This window comes from Vigna unguiculata, chromosome 3, assembly GCF_037176805.1.
Source record: "Vigna unguiculata cultivar grain cowpea cultivar isolate G323 ecotype 2 chromosome 3, ASM3717680v1, whole genome shotgun sequence".
NCBI classification, from domain to species: domain Eukaryota; kingdom Viridiplantae; phylum Streptophyta; class Magnoliopsida; order Fabales; family Fabaceae; genus Vigna; species Vigna unguiculata.
In genome coordinates this window covers 43,845,512-43,867,332 of record NC_140794.1, presented here as the reverse complement: position 1 = coordinate 43,867,332, position 21,821 = coordinate 43,845,512, and the positions used below count along the sequence as shown (strand labels likewise).

The 21,821-nt window shown below is 29.7% G+C and overlaps 1 protein-coding gene across 5 annotated transcripts; it reads right to left on the bottom strand.

The window, feature by feature from the left end:
- Nucleotides 1-146: 146 nt before the first annotated feature.
- LOC114176139 (uncharacterized) lies at nt 147-16,040 on the bottom strand. Of its 5 annotated transcripts, none has more exons than XM_028061076.2 (24): nt 15,769-16,040; nt 15,654-15,687; nt 15,457-15,545; nt 14,786-14,920; nt 14,559-14,693; nt 14,412-14,480; nt 14,155-14,246; nt 13,966-14,083; nt 13,191-13,279; nt 12,641-12,737; nt 12,128-12,219; nt 11,938-12,055; nt 10,166-10,254; nt 9,633-9,756; nt 9,329-9,414; nt 9,137-9,254; nt 7,929-8,017; nt 7,566-7,674; nt 4,198-4,289; nt 4,008-4,125; nt 2,072-2,157; nt 1,537-1,627; nt 1,308-1,399; nt 147-464 (listed from the first exon to the last, which is right to left on the bottom strand). In XM_028061076.2, the coding sequence occupies exons 1-24, from the start codon at nt 15,796-15,798 to the stop codon at nt 257-259; spliced, it is 2,400 nt and encodes a 799-aa protein (XP_027916877.1). In that variant the 5' UTR covers nt 15,799-16,040; the 3' UTR covers nt 147-256. The 5 variants fall into 5 exon arrangements, with proteins under 5 accessions (XP_027916877.1, XP_085527650.1, XP_085527651.1 ...); XM_085671524.1 differs by having other exon boundaries at nt 12,641-12,731; XM_085671525.1 differs by having other exon boundaries at nt 14,418-14,480.
- Between the last annotated feature and the right edge of the window lie 5,781 nt (nt 16,041-21,821).

Sequence of the window (21,821 nt, the reverse complement as noted above, 5' to 3'; positions counted from 1 at the left end):
AGATAAGAATCATAAAACACAGATGAAATGAGAACAAATACTGTAGAAGTCAATTAAATAATATGAAATAAAGGTTTTGTAATCTTTTTAAAGAAATATTTTTTCTTAAAAAAATTAGGAAGTCACATTTATTATAACAACAAAAGTTAATGGAGGGCCAATATAATGGCTACATAATTATAAGTAATTGAGTAAATAAAGTATATCACAAAGGAAACAAAAAAGCTAACTGTAGAAAACTGAAATAGATATGGGTTCATGAGAAAAATAAAGAATGCCAGCCACCACCAGAATGCCATCCACCACCACTGCTTTCTCCCCAACCAACACCATTTTTAGAGCCATTTCCATCACGTCGAGGCCTTGCTTTCTCAACTAACAAGGTATGACCTCCGATCTCAGTTTGATCAAGATTTAGAGCTCTCTTCGCACTGTCAACATCCTTGAATTCTAGGATAGCAAACCTGCAAATTTTGCAATTTGAGACTAGAATGCAATACACAACAATTCAAACACTAATTATGTTCAAGAGATTTCATGAGTTCTACGGCCATTTGTTACTCAACGTTTATATCGGAAGTCCTCAAGGAGAAACTTAAACAAGAAAAGGTCATTATTGTTGAAAATCCCATGTCGATAAGAGATATGGTCATAATTATAATATATAAGTCAGTATAGACATTTTCTTACTAAACCAATTTAGTAAAATTGCATTAAACTTAAATTTACTTCTAAGATAATACCAGAGCACGTAAGAGTTTATCTTAACAATGTTTATTGGACTTATCTGTTCTCACGCTTACGCTTGATGTCCTTGGCATGAGTAAGTACATTAGAGATCTTATATCGACTAAAGATATAATTAAAATTATAATATACAAGTGAATGTAAATATCTCCTTAAGTTGATTTTATAAGATTGAATTAGGTTTGAAGTTCATTTCTAATAATTACTAAAGCAGATTTTTTTATACCATTGCTTTCTGGCTAGCCATGACCCAGCCTTCTACTTAGTGGGGAGATTTATGCTCTAGGTGCTAAGTGAGAGGGAGAGAGAAGGAAAAGTATTAAACAAAGAGCTAATTCTATTTGTGTAAACAAGATAGATTAAAAAGTAAAGTAAGAAATCAAAATAAAATAAAATAAGTCTCACACTATATGTGTGGAGCAGAGATTCCTGTATTATCTTAGATAACTTTCAACAGATGTGTAAACAAAGTGAATTTATCCAGATGATGAATGATGTTGAGAAAAAAAAAATTTAACAGTATATTATAACCTAACTTGCATCAAAACAACAAGACATACCCCTTAAATGCACCAGAATCATAAAATTTCGGAACTGTTATCCTCGTCATCTCTCCACAGGAACCAAAATGCTCTTCCAGGCTAGCTTTGATCTGAAAGAAAAAAGTAGGCATTAATACAGCTAAGTACTGCTGGTAAACCAATCAAAGAGTCAATAGAAAGAGATTCATGCAATCAGTGCAGGGAGTGGTGTAAAAAATATAAAATGATAAGAGAAAAAAAAAACTACCTCTTCTTCCTCGAGGGAAGTATCAAATCCCTTGACATATACAGTTAGAGATTGAATTCTTTCACCCTTCTGGAATGAGTTGCTCCAGTTGCTAAAGTTATTAACATGGAAACAACAAAGGGAAGAAGTGAGCAAAATACAAGATACAAAATAAAAAAAAAAAAAATTCTATAAATACGAGTGATTAAAGACTCATCTGTTTGTTTTAAAAAGTGCATTTTTAATTAATTTTTTATTAGATAGAACATAAATCATGAAAAAAAGATGAATAAAAACTATATCAAGAAAGTGATTTTTTTTTCAAAGCTTATCCGAGCACCCTGGACAAAATGAGTATACAAGAGACAGTAACCCATGCAAATGCAGAGTGAAAAAATGTAAAATGTTCTCCAGTTCAAAATGGCCATGTTTATAAGAAATACACATTAAAGCAATTACGCAATTAGGCAGGAAAATTTTTCCAAACAATGACAGATTTACTCAAGAGGCATGCTCTTGCATGGTTTTATTATGCATGTGTAGATATGTAGATTACCTTCTACTGTAGCTATGACTTTTTTCTCGAGCTAATTCAACTGTGATGGTACGTCCAAACAATTCTGTGTGATTCAACTCAAGAGCCTATGATACAAAAGCAAATTGATTGTCAGCTCAACGTCTTTGATAAACATAAACAAACAGATGATGATGGTGATGATGATGATGAGGCACAAACAGACGGACATAAGAAAGTATAGAAATATAAATTCAAATTTGTTAAAGATCTCACATCGACTAAATATAAAACAAATTTTATAGTATATAAATGGGTATAAACCTCAGTCCACAAACCAGTTTGGTAGGGTTGAGTTAGGATTAAAGTCCACTTCTTATAAAAAACTAGTTATTATGCAAAGACAAAGGTTCTAACAATGAATGTAGCCAAGAGCACCAAGTTAGTTGAGACTAACTAGGTTTACAACAACTGATCATTGCCCGGGTTAAGAAGAAGTATAGAAGTTGCAACCTATGAGCTGGTTAGAACAACATACAATGCATGAGTTAAGAATGTTTGGATGAACTTGTTAGAAAAGCTGCTTATTTCCTATTGTAAAAGCTATCTTTTGTTGCATACCAATTATATTCATTCTGTTCAAAGTAATCAGTAGGTGTCCTATACCCCTAGCTGACAGATAGTGTACTTTTTGTACTTTACTTCTCTACTAGTTCCAAACCTCTCTTACCTTCATATATAAAGTACGTAAGTAAAAGATTATAGCCCTATCAAAATTTCCCACCCGAATTCTTGTTACAAGACTTGCCAGAAAATAACATTTTTTCACATGATTTCTAAAACATGGACCCTGAAATCGTGGATCCGCAGCTTTGGAATGTTTTGTTAGTTGTTGCCGTAGAAGCATGGAGTGGTTTAGATATGGGTTTCAAAAACTACACATAGCATATAACATAGGATGGGTCAACTAATACTATGACCATTTTAATTAAAAAAGATAATAAATTCTAAATTTGTTCTATATATTACTTATTTATATAACTTTCTGCTCCAATTTTACTTATAAATATCTCTTCAAATTTACTTACATGAATTCAAAATCTCATTTATAAGTCTTCTCTAAACTCACAACCTTGAAGGAGAATAAATGATTTTTTTTTTCAAATTAACAGAAATTAATGTGAAAAAAATGTATTATATGTTAAAATATCACTGAAAAGAAAGGGTGACAACCAAAAATTGGAGCAAGAAACTAAATATGTACTTGGTTAAAAAAACTGTCACCGTGGACAACAGGTCCTCAAGGTAGAACTTAATTTTTAAGATGTCACAGTCAGACACTAGATACAATGTTAAGAAAGAGAAAACAAAAATATTGGATTGAAACTGTGTATACACAGTGGTCATATAGGTTAATTACATTAATTATACATAAATAAAATATTACGCTTCCTCAAATCATATATTATAAGCCGTACCACTATTATTACAATAATTATAGAATACTGCATATTAGCAAGTTTTGTCTTAAAGAGATTTTGAAAAAGATAATGACAATAGAACAACTCTGATCTCAACTATTAGGAATGCAATACCATTTTACAAAACTGATTTAATAGGAAATTATTTTCCATAGTATTGACTTGCACCTCCATCTATTATTACATCATGATATTCACACATTAAAATTATATATATATATCTGATGTCAATCCAACATTGTATTCCAAAGATAAGGTTATACACGTCTTGAAGCAACCATGAACTGTTAAAGCCTTGAACACAACTAAGCACAAGGTATCGCTTTACTTTAGCAATCAGATACAATACATTTCATTGAAAATATTATATTGATAAGAAAGATTCAATAAACAATGCTAACAAAGTATATGGCTTTGTTGCTTACAGAATAACAACTGTCATTCAATTACTTTTAGCAGTTCTAAATGATTTGCAGCACAAGGTCATTAAAGCTTACCTTTTGTGCTGCTTCAGCCGTTGAAAACTCAATATGTACAAAGCCTTTAGGCCTCCCTTCATGATCTGTATGTGGATGAAGATAAGCAATTCCTCCACATTCTTTGAAAAGATTTTCCCTGAACAATCTTGAAATTAGAATAAATGTACAGAAAATAATTGATGAGCACCTTTATTAAAAATATACATACACATCAGCCTGTTCCACTTCATGTGACAAGTTTCCAACAAATATCGTCTTTGGTGCAGCATTTTGTTCTTTTAGAGTAGCTAGCGTTTTAGGCTGCAAAATTCCAGGAAATAACATGTATATAAATGATTCGGATATTACATTACAAGACAAGATAAGGGTCATGTTCATATTTATGTTTCTGCACCTTAATGGGTGCTAGTATAATTTACTCTAAAACCTGCGAGCCACCATATGGTTTTCAGTGACTTGGAAAAAATATATGATCAAATCGTTTCCAATAGCTGAATAGACAGGGAGAATTCAGACAGAAAGAAAACCATTGTTATTGTGTGGTGTGTTGCAGGAGGGAAGAAACATTTATAGAATACTTAGGCTCCTCTTTTTATTGTGGTGTGTGGACTCAAGATCCTTGGTGTAGAATTCCCCAAGAGGTTAGAAAAGACTACAATTGGGAGGACGAATATTTGCAAGTATCATGCATAAAATTTTAATTAGAGTTGCAAACTGATTTTGAATTTCACATGAAAAGTCTTGGAAGACAGAAAATATCAGAACACATTTTCATTAAGAAAACCTAAGTATACCAAGGAAAAGCATTAATAAATGTGACAAAGAAGTTAACCCTAAAGTAGAACAAACTCGACTAGGACCTAAAATGTCAAAGAAAAGTAAAGGGTGATTCAACATTTTTAGCTGCACCAGAACTACCTGAATGATGAACTTTTTTTCTTAACTGAACAACTCACAACTGAAGGACACAAGAGTAGGGAAGTTACGAGCCAGAAGATGCAGTTTTTTCTAGAATGACGTGCTGATCGGCAAGTTCTAGATATCAGAATTTCTGTTTCTCTGCCTCTTCCATTGATCATCATTCTATCTATAACTATTATAAAAATATTTATAGCCATAACTAGAAATAATGGCACAGTTATTCTAATTCACATAATTAGGTAATATAATGAACACAGATTTCTAGTTCAAAATAGACAGATTACAATCAACATTTAATAGGAAACATTAAAACAGGATCCTGATTGACATCCCCCTCAAATTAATCCAAATAGTAACGGATCATCAATTTGCTGATAAGAACTTGATGGCATGGTTACAGTCCAACCCTGGTGAAGACATCTGCAACTTGAAGTTGTGTTGTAACATGTCGAAGTGATATAACATTAGTGTCCCAGCAGAAGCGTTTAGCGTCTCCATATTTACTTTTGGAGGAATACGGAGGAGTGTTGAAGAAAAATAAGTCATAGTTAGGATTACTCGTGATTCTAGAATCAGATCACATGTAACAACATACTCGTGAAGCAAGTCGTACAAGGCTGAAATCATAAAAAATATACTGCAGTTCTCAAATTCTTTTTTTACATCAGTTGATGATGCTAGGAACTCATTAAAATCATGTAAGGCAGTGCAGTTCTCAAGTTGTATTTTCACATTCGTAGATGGAATAAGAAAGTCATTAAATCATGTAAGGCAGCATGAATCTGCCCAAGCAGACATCAAATCGGCATGGAGCAAGTAGTGTCAAAAGATCTTGGCAAACATTGTATAGACGTTGGATGTCAGTAGTATAGAGGGAATAAGCCTCACTCCTAACTCATGCACACTTTTCATAAGAATGGAAAATATGTTTGACTGAGCCGTGGATAGTGCACTTCTCGACATTGCACACTTTAGTATCAATCTTTACCTATTGTTTTCGACCTTCGTTGGGACGGATTCAGGATTGGCAGTAAGACCGAACCTATGGCATAACCCACAAACATATCCAAATTTTGAAAGCCCAAAGTGAAATTGTGAGTTTAAGAGAAGCATAAACTCACTTACTAAGACTGCCAAACGTAGGACTGAAGCAACACATGTACCCAAGTCCCTATCACATTCCCTTTCTCTTTCTTTTATAAAAAAAACTGTAATTTTTTCCATGCCAACATGTTCACCACCAATGCAATGTGTCTAGTGGATGCAATTTTCAACCTACCATGCTAGTGCCCTTGCATGGCATTTTTGTGAAAAAACCACCACAATTTTTTCCATTGCTTCCATTTGATAACAATGAGGGTGAATCAACCAACAACCAAGTATGATTAACAATAAGACCAATACTATGAACAAGTGTGACAAAAGGTTCATACTCAATGGATAATCCATCCAATAGAAACATGACCTAATATAAGCAAGACCTTCAACAAGTGACAGAACAATCACCTTTCTCCATGTTCCTTAATTCAGTTCGGAAAAATGAGATTTAGCTTATGTGAGCTTTAAAGTAGTTATGGTTCTTCTACAAAAGCTTCCAAATGGGCATGCTGCCAATAACTTGAGGTAAAAGAGATAGAGAAAAGGTTGAAAGCCAAGCTATCAACATCCAAGTTCTTGCCATTCCTAGTGAGTGTAAGTTGTATTCTCAATTTCAGAATCACATTTGCCTAAGAATTCGAGAGGAATCACTTCAGAAGAAACTTGTTGAAACAAAGTCCATTTAAACAGGACCTGTTAGATATATCGCATTAATTAGGAAAACATAGCGTCTATTGTTTATTAGGAAAAATAGATATTATTTGATATTGGTAAGATATTGTTGATATTGTTTATTACAATATCTTCTATTTACCATATTTATGTTTGGTTGTTGTTAGAAGTGGGCTTTAAGTCTAACTCAACCCCACAAAACTAGCTTGTAAGGTAAGATTGCACCTACTTATATATTGTGAACTGACCTTATTTTTAGTTGATGTAGAACTTCCAACACACCCCCTCATGCCGAGGTATATTTATCTCGTGCGTGAGACTAGAAATTAGTAGATGATCTGTTAACGACCCGAAAGTGGGTGGAACAGAATGTCCAAGAAATCTCGCTAGGATAGACTCTGACTTGACTTTGATACCATGTTAGAAGTGGACTTCCAACAGTTGTCATATATACTTGTATCACTCTTTTATAAATACATTCACCCTATGTGTATTTTAGACACAAGGGAGATTAACCCTATACAATTTTTCTTAATATTCAACATAGTATCTAGAACTTAAGGTTAATTATTGTTTTCAAACCAGGTAGTTCCTGTTGTCAAGTTTATCCAAAAGTTATTATTTCTGACCATGATAGGGCCTTCCTTGAGTATTTTATAGGTTGAGACTTTCAAAATGGCAGGAAGTAAACTGAAATTCAGTTCACCATAGTATTCTCAATTCTTATTTCTTTCTTTACTTGATAACTAACACAATTTTACTCATTCGCTAAAACGCTGCCTCATTTACATCCTTAACTTCTTTCACACAAGTTATACACTCCAATGAGTCATATAGTAGATAAACTTTCACCAAGTTTAAGTAAATGCATTATGAAATGCTTACACTTTCATGAGGACTTTCGCGGGCTTTTTTCTCAATTTCTTCCTTACAGTCCTCTGAATGCTCTGTATCCTTCATGGGCTGAAATCTTTCATGCTTTTGGAATGAGTTGCTACAATTAATAACATTATTAACAAAAAAACGGTGAGGAAAGGCAAGGAAGCAAAATTACATCATGACTGATTTTGTTTTTTTTTGAAAGTTTATCCAAGCACCCCAAATAGAAAATTATTTGCATAACATCACAGAATTTCTGCAAACTCACATGAAAATTATTTTACATTCATGCTACTAGGCAGGGAAAATTGTTAAAAAACAGTAGTAGGAGGCATGCCCTTGAACAGTCTTATTATGCATGATGATTACCTTCTATTCCAGGTACGTTCACCCTTTCCTCGAGCTATTTGAACTCCAATGCAACGTCTCAACAACTCTGTTTTATCCAACTCAAGAGCCTAACAATACAAAGGCAAAATGATGCGCATCTCATTGTCTTCACACAGAATAGGGTTTTAATAAACTTAAGAGCACAAATGATGATCATGCACAACATAGACAAGCCAAGAAATATCAATCTCAGCCATGCATCAGTTAAAAACTAATTGCTTCACAAAGACATAGGCTCAAATGATGCAGGTAGTCAACAGCACCTGAAAAGTATAAAGGTGAAGGAAAGAAAAGCAGGAAAAACTGTTCCCTTCCCTTGCAACACACACAATAGGTGAAGGAAAAGAAAGTATGAGCCGTACATTAAAAAGAATAATTCCTCGTATATTGGAAAGAAAGGGATCGGATCAGGGAGAACAGTTTGAAGTTTGTGATTATTGTATGGAGTGGACTTTGAATTGCATACTGCGAGGGAGGCAGAACGTTTTTATTTTAAGATGTTATACTTACAATAGTTTTTACATAAAAAATATAAACAAAAAAAGAAAAGAAAGGATTTGGACAGTTAATAAATATAAATAAATTTATATTATAATACTCAGACACAGACAAGAGAAAAATATTTTAAGAATATTAAACTTTTTTTCATTATAATTTATTTTCAATTTTAAATTTATATGTATAGGCATATGAATAAAACAATGGTGAATAATATGAATTTCTTCAACATTCTTTTATTTCATTTTCATAAATTTAAATAAAGAGAAATAACTGCTTTTATTTTACATTTTTATTCTACACTATAAAAAACCTTTCATATAAAAGGGTATTTTCTACAATAAAATTTTATGAAAAGATTAGTTATCACCTCTATACCAATTAGGGGTATTTCGCTCATATATCCATTTCCTTTCATACCAGATAACCGGTTCGGAAAATGAGGTTTTGACAAATTTTTTTTGACAAAATTGACACTTTTTATAAATAGGACTAAAGTAGATTAATTTTTTATTTTTTAATCAAAAAGAAGTAATAAAATAATACGTTTTTACCTCATTTAGTAGTTCGTCAAATTTTGTTAAAAAAAAAAAAAAACTTTGTTAATGTATCATTTTCTGGTACAAATATCTAAGAAATACTATTGGCAGTTCTAACTAGTACAGACCACACAAGGTCACAAAACTTACTTTTAGTGCAGCTTCTGCGGTTGCAAACGTAACATGTCCATAGCCTTTTAACCTCCCCTCATTATCTCTATGTAGCCGAACATCAACGATTTCTCCACACTCTTTGAAAAAATTTTCTCTGAACAATTTTGAAATTGTAAACATACATTCAGAAAATAATCAATAATCAATTACATGAAAAATAACACTTACACATCAGCCTGTTCCGCTTTGTATGACAAGTTTCTGACATATATTGATGAAGCATTTTCTTCTTTCATAGTAGCCAACAATCTAGACTGCAAATACCAGGAAATAACATAATGCATAACTTTTTTTATCATTTAAACTATAGGGGGGTGAGCATATTGCTCAATAACAGCATTCTTTCCAGTGGAAACAGCACCGAGCATCTCCGCATGCTTAATCATTTCAAACAAGTCCACTATATACCCCCAATAACTCATAACAAATGAACATTCAACAATCATAAGCAATAGCATCCTGAAATGCATACATTTTTCCAAGGATCTTTTAAGGCTTTCCCCTCAATATCTTCCTCACGGGACTCTGAACTCCATATCCTTTTGATGGGCTCGATTCTTTCGGACTTATTGAATGAATTGCTCCAGTTGCTAAAACTATTAACAAGGCAATAGCAAAGGGAATAAATTGGTACAAGATACAGAAATGAATAAATACAAGTGATTTAAGGCTCACTTGTTTGTGCTTTTAAAATAATGCTTGTATAACTAAAAAACATTGATAAAAAATCTTTAATGATTAGATAAACTTTCTGAAGAAAAAAGGCCTTATTCCATTTCATATAAGCTAAAAAAAGCAGCATATGATGGAACGATATTAAAAAAAAAGATAATTGTATGATGAAAGCACTTTTTTTCATGGTTTATCCAATCACCTTTAACAAAAATAATACATAAATGACTAGACACAGTAGCCCATGTTATGAAGAAATTTTACACTAATCGTATTTAGTGGGAAACTTTGCCAACAAACGACAACAGCACAATTTCATTATAAATGTATTACCTCCTATTGGGGGCATATTCATTCTTTTCCTGAGCTATACCAACACCAATGCATCGTCCAAACCATTTTGTATTATCCAACTCAAGAGCCTATGCGACAAAAGAAAAATTATTTTCAGCTCAATGTCTGTGCATAGAACAGGGGTTCAGCAAACATAGACAACAGATGATGAAATACAGCAAAACAGGCAATATATAAGAAATCCCAGAAATAACAATGTCAATCTAATAGACCATGTTCTGAAGTAAGCAGGAAGTTAATTTCCCATTAGTCCGTTATATCTTATGGTTTAAAAGTTAGTGTTATATAGGATGTGTGACAGACTTGTTGACGCAATTGAAGAGTCACATTGTTAAATCTAGAACTTGTACCATTCAAATCCTGGGAGATACAAATGGCTAGCTGGTAACCTAAATCAGCTCGTGTATAGTTTGGGCATTTTCAAACTATATATTATTCAGTAGTTTCTCTGCACAATTTTGAAATTGTAAACATATCTCAGAAAATATGCTCTTGACATTCTGAAGAAATAGGGATGATAAATGCTAAGCTTGTAGACACACCAATAGATCCAAGTGTCAAACTTGTAGTTGACCAAGGAGGACCTTATCTTGGTCTTTGAAGATATAGAAGGTTAGTTGGTACCTCATTGTGACTCGTCTTGACACCACCTTTGTAGTGAGCATAGTAAGTAAATTCTTAAACTCTCCGTGTAAAGAACATTAGAATGCAGTCATACAAATCCAAAAGTATATTAAGATCCTAGAAAGGACACATTTATGAAAATACTTAAATTGTTGGGTATTTTGACACTGACTGGGCAGGATCATGATGCAGTAGATGTTTCAATACAGGATATTGTGTTCCAGTTGGAGGTAATATAATATCATGGAAAAGTAAGAAAAAAATGCTGTGGCAAGGTAAAGTGCAGAAGGATAATAAATAACAATAACACTTGTCACTTGTGATCATATGGCTAAAACAACTCCTCAAAGCGCTTAAATGTAAATAAAGTTCCCAAATGCACTATGTGACAACCAGGCAACATTACACATTGCCTCTCCTCAACCAAACATATTGAGGTGGATTGTCATTTCATAAGAGAAAAATTGGAGTAAGGAGACATTGTCACTAGATTTGTCAACTCTAATGAACAGTTGACTGACATATTCACCAAGTCTATAAGAGGACCAATGATTTGTTATATTTGCAACAAACTAATCACAGACAACCTATATGTTCCTGCTTGAGGGAGAGTGGTATAATTATAGAAATAAGGAACTAATATTATATAATCATGAATATTGTTCTAGTCAAATAAGGAATTGATTCTATATAATCAGGACTATCTAGATTATATATGTATTATTCGGAACATTTTTATTTATTTTTGTATAACTTTTGTTATCAGTTCCTCTATTTATTATATAATGTCTTTTTTCTCAATATAAATAAAGGACCCATGTTGTCTAAAAAACACATGGTTTCAACTTATGTTTCTCTCTTCCTTAAATTTTTACATTTAATGGTATCACCAACAATAAAGCGCCTTAACCACAAATAAGTACAAGGTAGCAACTTGTGTCAGGAATTAAATTCAAAATAATTCTATAAAACACAATGACTGAGAAAAATATTTCAACAAACCAAATTGTTAGAACTTCACCATTCAAATGTGTTTGGAATTGTTGCTTCCAAAGGTACAACTCTTTGAAATCATTTTGGCAGTTCTGAAATGATTTGCAAAGGCTAGACAAGGTCACAAAGCCTACCTTTTGTGCAGCTTCTGTAGTTGCAAACTGAACATGCCCAAAGCCTCTAGACCTCCCTTCACGATCTCTTTGTAGACGAATATCAACAATTTCTCCACACTCTTTGAAAAGAATTTCCCTGAACCATTTTGAAATTAGAAAAACACACAGAAAATAACTAATAACCACCAGAACAAAAAATAATACATACATATCTTCCCTTTCCACACTATAAGACAAATTTCTAGCACATATTGTCTTCGATGTAGCTTTTTGTTCTTTCCAAGTAGCTTGAACTTTTGGCTGAAAAATTTCAGGAAATACATTATATAACATATTTGATAGGTTTCATAAGAGAACCAAACATATTGAGGTCGAATGTCATTTCATAAAAGAGATGTTAGCACAAGTTTTGTCAACACAAATGACCAAGTGACAGATGTCTATCAAATCTCTTGGAGGTTCAATCCAAGAATTGGATACACTTGTAGCACTTGTAGCAAGCTTGATGCACATATGAACTATATGCTCCAGATTGAGGGGGAGTTTTTGAGAATCAGAATAATGCATTTTGTTTTTTATTATAGCCTTGTGATCTTTATTTTAGAAGAAACAAAATATCCTCTATTGAAGCCTAATAATTGTTATGCCTCTATAAAAACTTATATTAATTGTGTATTCAGGCATTTGATAATGTCTTTGTGTTCTCTATTTTAACACTTACAATTGTCTGAACAGCGTTGGAGTCTTTTTCCTCAGTTTCTTGCTCACAATCTTCTGAAATCTTTGAACATCTCCCTTCAGTACCTTGATATCTGTTGCTAAAATAATTAACATGAAAACTGGAATGGGAAGAGAGCATAATCGCAAGATCTTGAAATGAGACAACATAAGAGATTATAGGCTCATTTTTTTGTGCTTTAAAAGTAATATATTTTTAATCAAAAACATTTCTATTTTTTTTTCTAATAATGGGATCAGCTTATGATGCACAAATCTGTTTAAATTTCCTCCTCATGAGGTTGAAAAGGAAGCATAGGAAACAAAGTTTAAAAAATGTCATGACCACACCTTGTTTTTTAAAAATCTTTCAGACACCCTGAAAAAGTATATTCATACTAGACACGATGCAGCGCACTAAACAGAAATGTTCTCCAATTCAAATTGACATGTTTTGTAAGAAATTTAGATCAATGCTATTGAATAGGAAAAGTTATCATGAGACAGCAACAATAGGCAAGTTCTTAAACAGTTTCATTATATGTGTAAAATACCTTCTGTTGGGAGTATATTTTCGCCTTTCTCGAGCTACACCAATTCTCATGCGACATCTCAACAATTCTGTATTATTTAACTTAAGTGCCTACATAAAAGCAGAAATGATGATAATGCATTGCAACAAAGGGCATGCATACATACACACACACAACTGAAGAATTTACAGAAGTTCATATATAGGAGAGGAAGCTTCTGTCGGAAATGTACTGATAGGTACCTAAAAGAAGTAATAAGAGACTTGCACCGCAAGCCTTAAGTTAGAGATCAAGGCACACATATATCAATATCTGACCTCAATCAAACATTTACGAACTTGAGGTGGAATACATTCTTAAAAACTGATAAGAGGAACTTCTTTCCACTGCATAGTCATGAACCTACCGTCCAAATACAATTCTATTCACACATTAACCAAATATAGCACAATTATGATGCCAATCCATCATGAGATTTCAATGACAAGGGCAACCTAGCACTGTATTCACACATTAACCCAACACATCTTGAAGACAACCCCAATCTGAAACCATGTCTGCCAAAATTGCAGACTTTAGCAATATCAACCACAACTAAGTACACCGTGGCAATTTGCTTCAGGATTCAAATTCATTGAAAACACTAGGAATGAGACAAATATTTCACTGAATCAAATTGCTATTTTTTTATCCGTGAAAAGTATAAGTAACTGTCACTTTCAAAGGTGCAACCATCTGTCAAAACCTTCCAGCAGTTATAAACTATTTGCACACACCACACAAGATGACAGCTTACTTTTAGCACTGCTTCTTCTGTCGCAAACTCAACATGACCAAAGCCTCTAAACCTCCCTTCCTCATCCAGATGTAGACGAATATCAACAATTTCTCCACAATCTTTGAAAAGTTCTTCCCTGAAAAATTCAAAATTAGAAAAATAAAACAAAAATAATTGACATGCACCTACCTTAAAAATAATACATACAGATCAGCACGTTCCACACTATATGATAAGTTTTTAGTATATATTGTCTTTGATCCAACACTTCGTTCTTTCAAAGTAGTTAGCATTTCAGGCTGCAAAATCCAGGAAATAACATGTTATATGACTGATTTGATATTGTTCACCTACAGAGGCAGTACCAACCATTCTCCACATCCTTAACATTTTTCACACTATTGCAATAATTCATAGCCTTTAAAATTTTAGCAACTCTATGGAAATGCATTATGATATTATACATTTACTTGTGGAGTTTTAGAGGCATTTTCCTCAATTTCTTCCTCACTGTTCTCTGAACTTTTCACAGGCTGCAAACAAAAGTAACATGCTAAAGTATTAAATTTTGTAAAATAAACAATTACATGCACAATGTCCAAGATTCTCACATTTGTAGCCATATGTGGCTCATCAATAAAATCAGAGTTATTGTCATCATGGTTGTTGTCATCTGAACTATCTCTAGAAGAATCATTTTGAACATTTTCTGAGTCACATTCTTGAGCATCTGATGTGGTGTCCATCTTCAGAACAGAAAATTTGATTGATAAACAATTAAAAGAAATGAAAATATAACAAAATGAAATTACAAATGCACAATGTCCAAGATTCTCACATTTGTAGTCATATGTGGCTCGTCAATAAAATCAGAGTTATTGTCATCATGGCTGTTGTCATCTGAACTATAACTAGAAGAATCATGTTGAACATTTTCTGAGTCACATTCTTGAGCATCTGATGTTGTGTCCATCTTCAGAACAGAAAATTTGATTGATAAACAATTAAAAGAAATGAACATGTAACAAAATGAAATTACAAATATAGTGGGTAAAATTTGATCGACTGAACAATTGATAATTTATATACCAAAACTTCCATCATTTTCTCTTGTGTTTCTTCATATCTTTCTACAGAGTTATCACCCTCATAGATTGCTTTTCTAACCAATAAAAATTGGTAACCTTATCTATGTATTCCATAACCTATACCAGCATCGGTATACAGATCCTGAATAACATATTTTGGATATCACTTACACCCCTCCAAATTTCATCTTAAATTTTCTCTTATTTTCTGCAGTATAAACATGGATGGCATTGATTGACAAATAATTTCTCACTCATTAGAAGATATGAAAGTAGTATTTAAAGGGTAAAAAGCATGCATTTGTAAGTAATGCATGCACGTAAATTGTTATAAAGTTGTCAAATCAAATCTATTCCATTGAAGCTTCCATAATGCATAAATTAAATTGAAATTTTGTGAGCTATGCAAATATGATAATACCCCATTCTTGAGCTCCTTAGCAACCGCATCTCTCTTCTGCCTTTTTGGACTTCCTTGATTCTCTTGCTCATCTCCATCGTCCCTCCTGCCTATAGAAATTTTACATTTTAACAAACTGAAAATTATAAAACAACTCAACTATATAAACAAACAAAGAAAGTGGGACAAAAAGGAAAGGAACACTGAAAAAAAAATACCTTTTTGGGGTAATGGAAATACAGTAGTATCAACCTACAACCCAAGGAAAACTGGTTTAGTCAAATTAAAAATGGGTGAAAGAGAAAGAATTCACAACAAAGCATGCATCCATACATGGAGTGTGGGATTAGATTCATCCTCCATTTAGGTTTCAATTAAGAGAGCAAAATGGTTACTCTCAGGGATTAGGTAAGCCACTAGGGTTTTGGCCTTATATATACTGCACAATCAACTTGCGAAATGTTGCAGTGTTGCCTGTGTGCTGTACTGTTTCCTATGGATTCAGCTTTTTGATTGCAATTTGGATAGCATTTATTAGTTTTTTTCCTTTTGAATAATTACTTTTGAAGTATAAGGACATATGCAGTGGCTTTGATTGTTCCCAACATTTGGAACATCGGATAGGATCGGTAGTTAATTGTTTTGGAATTTAACGACGCAGTTTCCCGGTACTACCCGCACGTGTGCAATAATCTATTTCGTACTTTTTATTTATTTACACCATTTTTTTAATTTTATATTTTTAATGATTATTTTTTAAAATTTGAATAATTAATTACAAAAATTACTTACACAATAAATAAGTTCTTTATAATCAAATTATGAAAATAATATATTTTTATAATAAAACTTTTTATTTTAATATCCTTAAGAAAGTAAATTCTTGATATATAACATATTATTCGTTTTATATTTTAATAACTGTTTTATTTTAACTGAAATAATTATTCATAAGAAAATATCTATGAAATAAATAAATTACTTCTAATAAAATTATAAAATATTATTTTTATAATATTTTTTATAAAAATCAAATTACTAATACAATTTATTTTAATAATTATAATAATAAATATTTTGCTACAATGGAAACAAGTAAACATACAGTGCCTATGTTAAGTTTTTAATCGAAAAATAATAATTTACTTTACCATGATTTATAAATATGTAATTTTAATTTTTGTGTCAATTTATTTATATCTTTGGTCAGTCAATCTTTTAAGTTAAACAAATTTGTCATGTTATCAATATATCAATCAAGTATTGCTATGCTTATGACAATATCATACCTTCTTACATAAAATATTAAAAATAAGAGTTAAATATGGTAAACTATTTTTTTTTAATTTAAAAATTGGAAACTTAAATATAAAATTACAATTTTTCAAAAATTAAAATCACTTGTTTATAAAAGGATTCCTGATTAAAACTTTTAAATATTCCTTTTACTAAAATACAGTAAATATTTGAGTGGTTTTTTCACTGTAATAAATAAAATGTTAATTTAACTGTGCTTACTCTGTTCTCAAATTCGTTTTCTTTTATATATATATATATATATATATATATATATATATATATAAAAGATGAATCTTAATTTAAATCTTGAATTTTTTTCTATATGATGAACTTTATTGATAAATAACAGTGATTAATCTTGATTTTACAGGAAAAAAAATAAAAAATGGGTCTTAATTAAAGATAAAGAGTATTAAAAGAATAATAAAAAATGATACAAATCTTCAAAGAGTTATGTTAACTGGTATCATAAGAATACTTATTAAAGATAGTTAATATACATTAAATTTTATAAGAATTAATAGTGATATTAAATAAAATTTGAATTAATAATTATTAATGTAGTTTTATTTTATTTAAAAGATAAAAATATCCATAAATATTATACAATTGTGTTAATATTTTATTTAATGCTCATTAATAAAAATTAAAATTAATTAAATAATAAAATAACTAAATTCTAATGTTATTAAAAATTAAAATATAATTAAACATAAAAAAAGTTAAATTAGCACAAAAACCAACAAAAAGATTAATGTTAAATATCTAAAAAGTTTATAAAAAAAAATTAAAGTATTAATTTGAGATTTTGTTGAATTTTCAAAATATTTAGTTTAACTGTTTAAAAATCTTAAAGACTATTTTTATTTTTATAAAATATGTTATATGCATTTATATTATTTTAATTAATAAATTAATTATTTTAACTGTTAATATAAAAATATGGAACTAATACATATTAATTATTTCTTAACTAATATATTAAGAAGACGTTTACCCTTAACATTCTCCTGTTTGAAACCTAGTTTAGAAAAAAAATTATTTGATAAATATAATAAGTTTGGATAAAAGAATAAAATATAAGCATATAAAGGCATTATGAGATAAAAATAAAAGAATAATTTTTTAAAAAAACTACATAATCACTCTGAGAACAATAATATAATAAACTAAATAATAATAATAAAATTTTAACTTTGTTAAGTTAAGATAACTACATATATATTAAGAATGTGTTGAAAATGAAAATATTCAAAATTTGAAAAAAAATATGCAATTTAATTTCCCGTAAATGTTAAAAGAGTACATTTAAAATAATAAGCCTTGTTATTTTTTATATATAATTAATAAAAAGTAAAATGTTTATAATTTTTTAAAAGGTTAAAATGTTTTCTTTAGCTTCCATATTAAATTAAATTTAATCGTTGTCTTAGATTATGAATAATTTTGATTTTCAAATATTATTAATAAAGAATAATGATATTTTAACTAACTTTTCTTTTTACTTATTCTTAATTCATCATTTCAACCACTATTAAATCATTATATTATATTATTAAAAAAATTAAAATAAATGATCTAATAATTAAAATAATAAATTAAAAATGGATAAAAAAATGGATAAAAATATTATTAGTCAACCTAATTTTAATTATTAAATGATATAAAAAAATGTACTAATATGTCATCGTATTTTTATGTGCTATCACAGTATAGTTGTCACATCACATCAACAAATTTGTAACAATAACTATATTAATTACTTTTAAAATTTTAAGATCTAATTATATTATAATTTAAATTCTAAATTAAAATCATATTCTTGAAATTATGTATCGTAATTACATGTAAAAAAAGAAAAAAAAAACATTACTTAAACCCCATCTAATCCAGAAAACTGTAATTATTTTAGTTATTAAATGATATTAAAAAATGTACCGATGTGACAAATAACATCACATCGTATTTTTATGTGTTATGTGACAATATAGTTGTCACGTCAACAAATTTGTAACAATAACTATATTAATTATTTTTAAAATTTTAAGATCTAATTATATCATAATTTAAATTCTAAATTAAAATCATATTCTTGAAATTATGTATCGTAATTACATGTAAAAAAAGAAAAAAAAATTACTTAAACCCTACCTAACCCATAAAACTGTAATTATAAAAAATATATTAGTTAACACATTATCAAATTATATTATAGTAGTCTCTTAAAAAACAAATATTACAATTAGACAATTTCTTATCTGTCCTTTTCATTAAATAGAGTTAAGAAAATATTGAAAAAATAATTGAGTTTTTTTCATTTGGTTTTAATTATACTTTTTTTATCATGAGATGGTTTTATGGTAAACCGCAAGGACCAAGTCAAATTGTTTTTCTATTAATGGTTGATTATCTAAGTAAATACTCATCACTAAAATGAAAAAGTGAAAGAAAAATAAAAAAGAGACTTTGGGATGTTTTGCTCAAAAGGTATTTTGTTTTTTCTATAACATACAAAATATTAAATAAGCTTTTTCTAATGTGAAAATTCTCTTCTCATATTAATTATATATTTTTAATATTCAAATAAATTAATTGTCAACAACAGATTGGATTTTGCTACTTCGAAATAATACAAAGAATACATTGGAAATGAACTCCCAAATAAATGTTTTTTTGGAATTGAAGTCACATTTAATGTTACCTCAATCCAACACCACTCTCAGCTTCTGCTTTTTCTGGTTGGAATGTTGGAAAAGTCCATGCAACAACATTTTAATGTAAAGCAATTCAAATCGACAAAACAATGTCTTTGTATTTCTTTTTATTCAACCATATTTAATATTTAATAAAAGCATGGTTGAAATATTACGAATTTGTTCACTTTTATTTCGAAGACAGTTTATTTTGTTATAAATCTAAATTTTATTTTCTCGGTATAACAATTATTATAAATCAAATATTCTATTATAGTCAAAGATAATGTGGTTTTAAATAATATGGAAATTAATTATAGAGAATATTTTAATTTTAATTTTTTCTCTTTCTTCTCATTTATCTCTCTAACTTTTTTTTATATTTATTTATTTTAAAATTTGATTACTTAAGATCAATTCTATCAATCACTTTTTTAACATAGTAAGTTTTTATTTACTTAGTAAGTTTTTTTCCTTTTATATCTTTTATATGATTTTGTCATCGATCTCTGTAAAGTTAGTTGAGAAAAATAATTTTCTCACCTTATTTTACCATATACTAAAACTAAAATTTTATTGCTTATATTTTGGAATCTTAGTGTGTTTTTATGTGAGTGATGATTTGAGAGATAGTGAGATGATTGATTTGGATTGATTAGAATGTGATATTTATGTTGTTCTTTTTTATGAATTTGAGAGTGATAGTGGAGTGGATTTAAGAGTAATTTTTGTGAAAGTTTGTGAACAATTTGACTGATGTGACTAAAAAAATTAAATTTAATAGATAAAAATGTAAAATGATCTAATTGTCAAGTGTTAAAAAAAGTATAACTAAATGATATTTAGATAAGTTGTAATTAGTTTTTCATATATTATTATCATAAATAAAAATATTATAAATATTTATGAATTGAAAAAAAATATTAAAATATATTTTATTTAGAAATTTAATATTTAATTTAAAAAAATAAACATTTGCATACAAATGTGGTGTGGAATCGGATACAAGTAACATGTATCCGGATACTCAACAATTTGTAACCGGATACAAATGTGGTAAGTGGAAAGCTGGAATCGGATACAAATGTGTGCAATAGGAATCTTGTTTGCATACCTCAAGCCCATGCCTATGAGTGCAACACCGAACTTGATCTTTCTCACAATATATCAACATGGATAATAAGAGGATAATGTGGTAATTAGTCATATTTATCTCGAAAATCTCTTCAAAAAAAGAGAGATGGACTTTATGCAGTAATATTGCAATTAATCACCTTTTCGTCGCTTCCTTTCCCAAAAAAGAACTGTGGCGGAAAAAAAATTATTACTTTTTGACTATTATTTATTTATTTATATTGTTTTTTATATTATACTAAAAAAAATTAAAACATAATTTTACAATAACATATCACATAATTAAAACATTCGCATAAACATATATTTACATTATTATATGCATCTTATATCCACACCATTTAGTACATTTTATATTTCCTAAATTAGAAGAGGAAGAAATGTTATTTATTTACAGTTTCCCCTCCATATACTGACTTTCAAATAGGTGGAGGGAAAATGTTATGGACATGGTTCACTTGGACTGTTTAGGGTAAATAGAAGGTAACTCCGATTTGTCCTTCAATGACAATCGACGTGTTTGGAGCATAGAGGAAAGTAATAGTGGAGTTTTCAGTTTTCTGAAATGTCACAGAATTATTCACTGCATTGGTTTGCCATGCATTCTCCGGGAAAACAGCCACAATGTCGGTGAAGAAGGGATCATGCATGTTGGGAGCAACCATCTATGATAAGGTTATAAAATTTTGTTTTTCACACACAATCATAAAATAGGAAAGTGAGACAAATATTACATTAAAAATATACAACATATCACAATAAGATTAAATGAAATGAAAATTCTTCCAAATCCATAAAATTGGATTTTATCATACTTTATAAAGATATTGATTAATTTTGTAATGACTAGTCAGAATAAATAAGCTCCTAACCAATAAAGTAACTCAAAAACATCTCATCTTGAGTAATACTAACTCGTTTAAATCCCCAAGGTCATACCTCAGACTACAATAATCAAATCTTTATTTATCATAAATTTTATTTCAATATTAAACCATATAATTATATAAATAAATAAATAGATAAGATCAATGAATAATTAAAATAAATATAAATAAATATAAATGACCAATACGTAACTGGAGATAAATATAAATAAATAAATGAGAGTAAATATAAATTGAATAAATATGACCAATGCACAACTAGAGATGAATATAAATAAATAAATAAGAACAATAACTAAATATAAATTAGAATGAGGTTAGGGACACCTCACTTAAGATAAATATAGAGATAAAAAAAATTATGAACAGATAA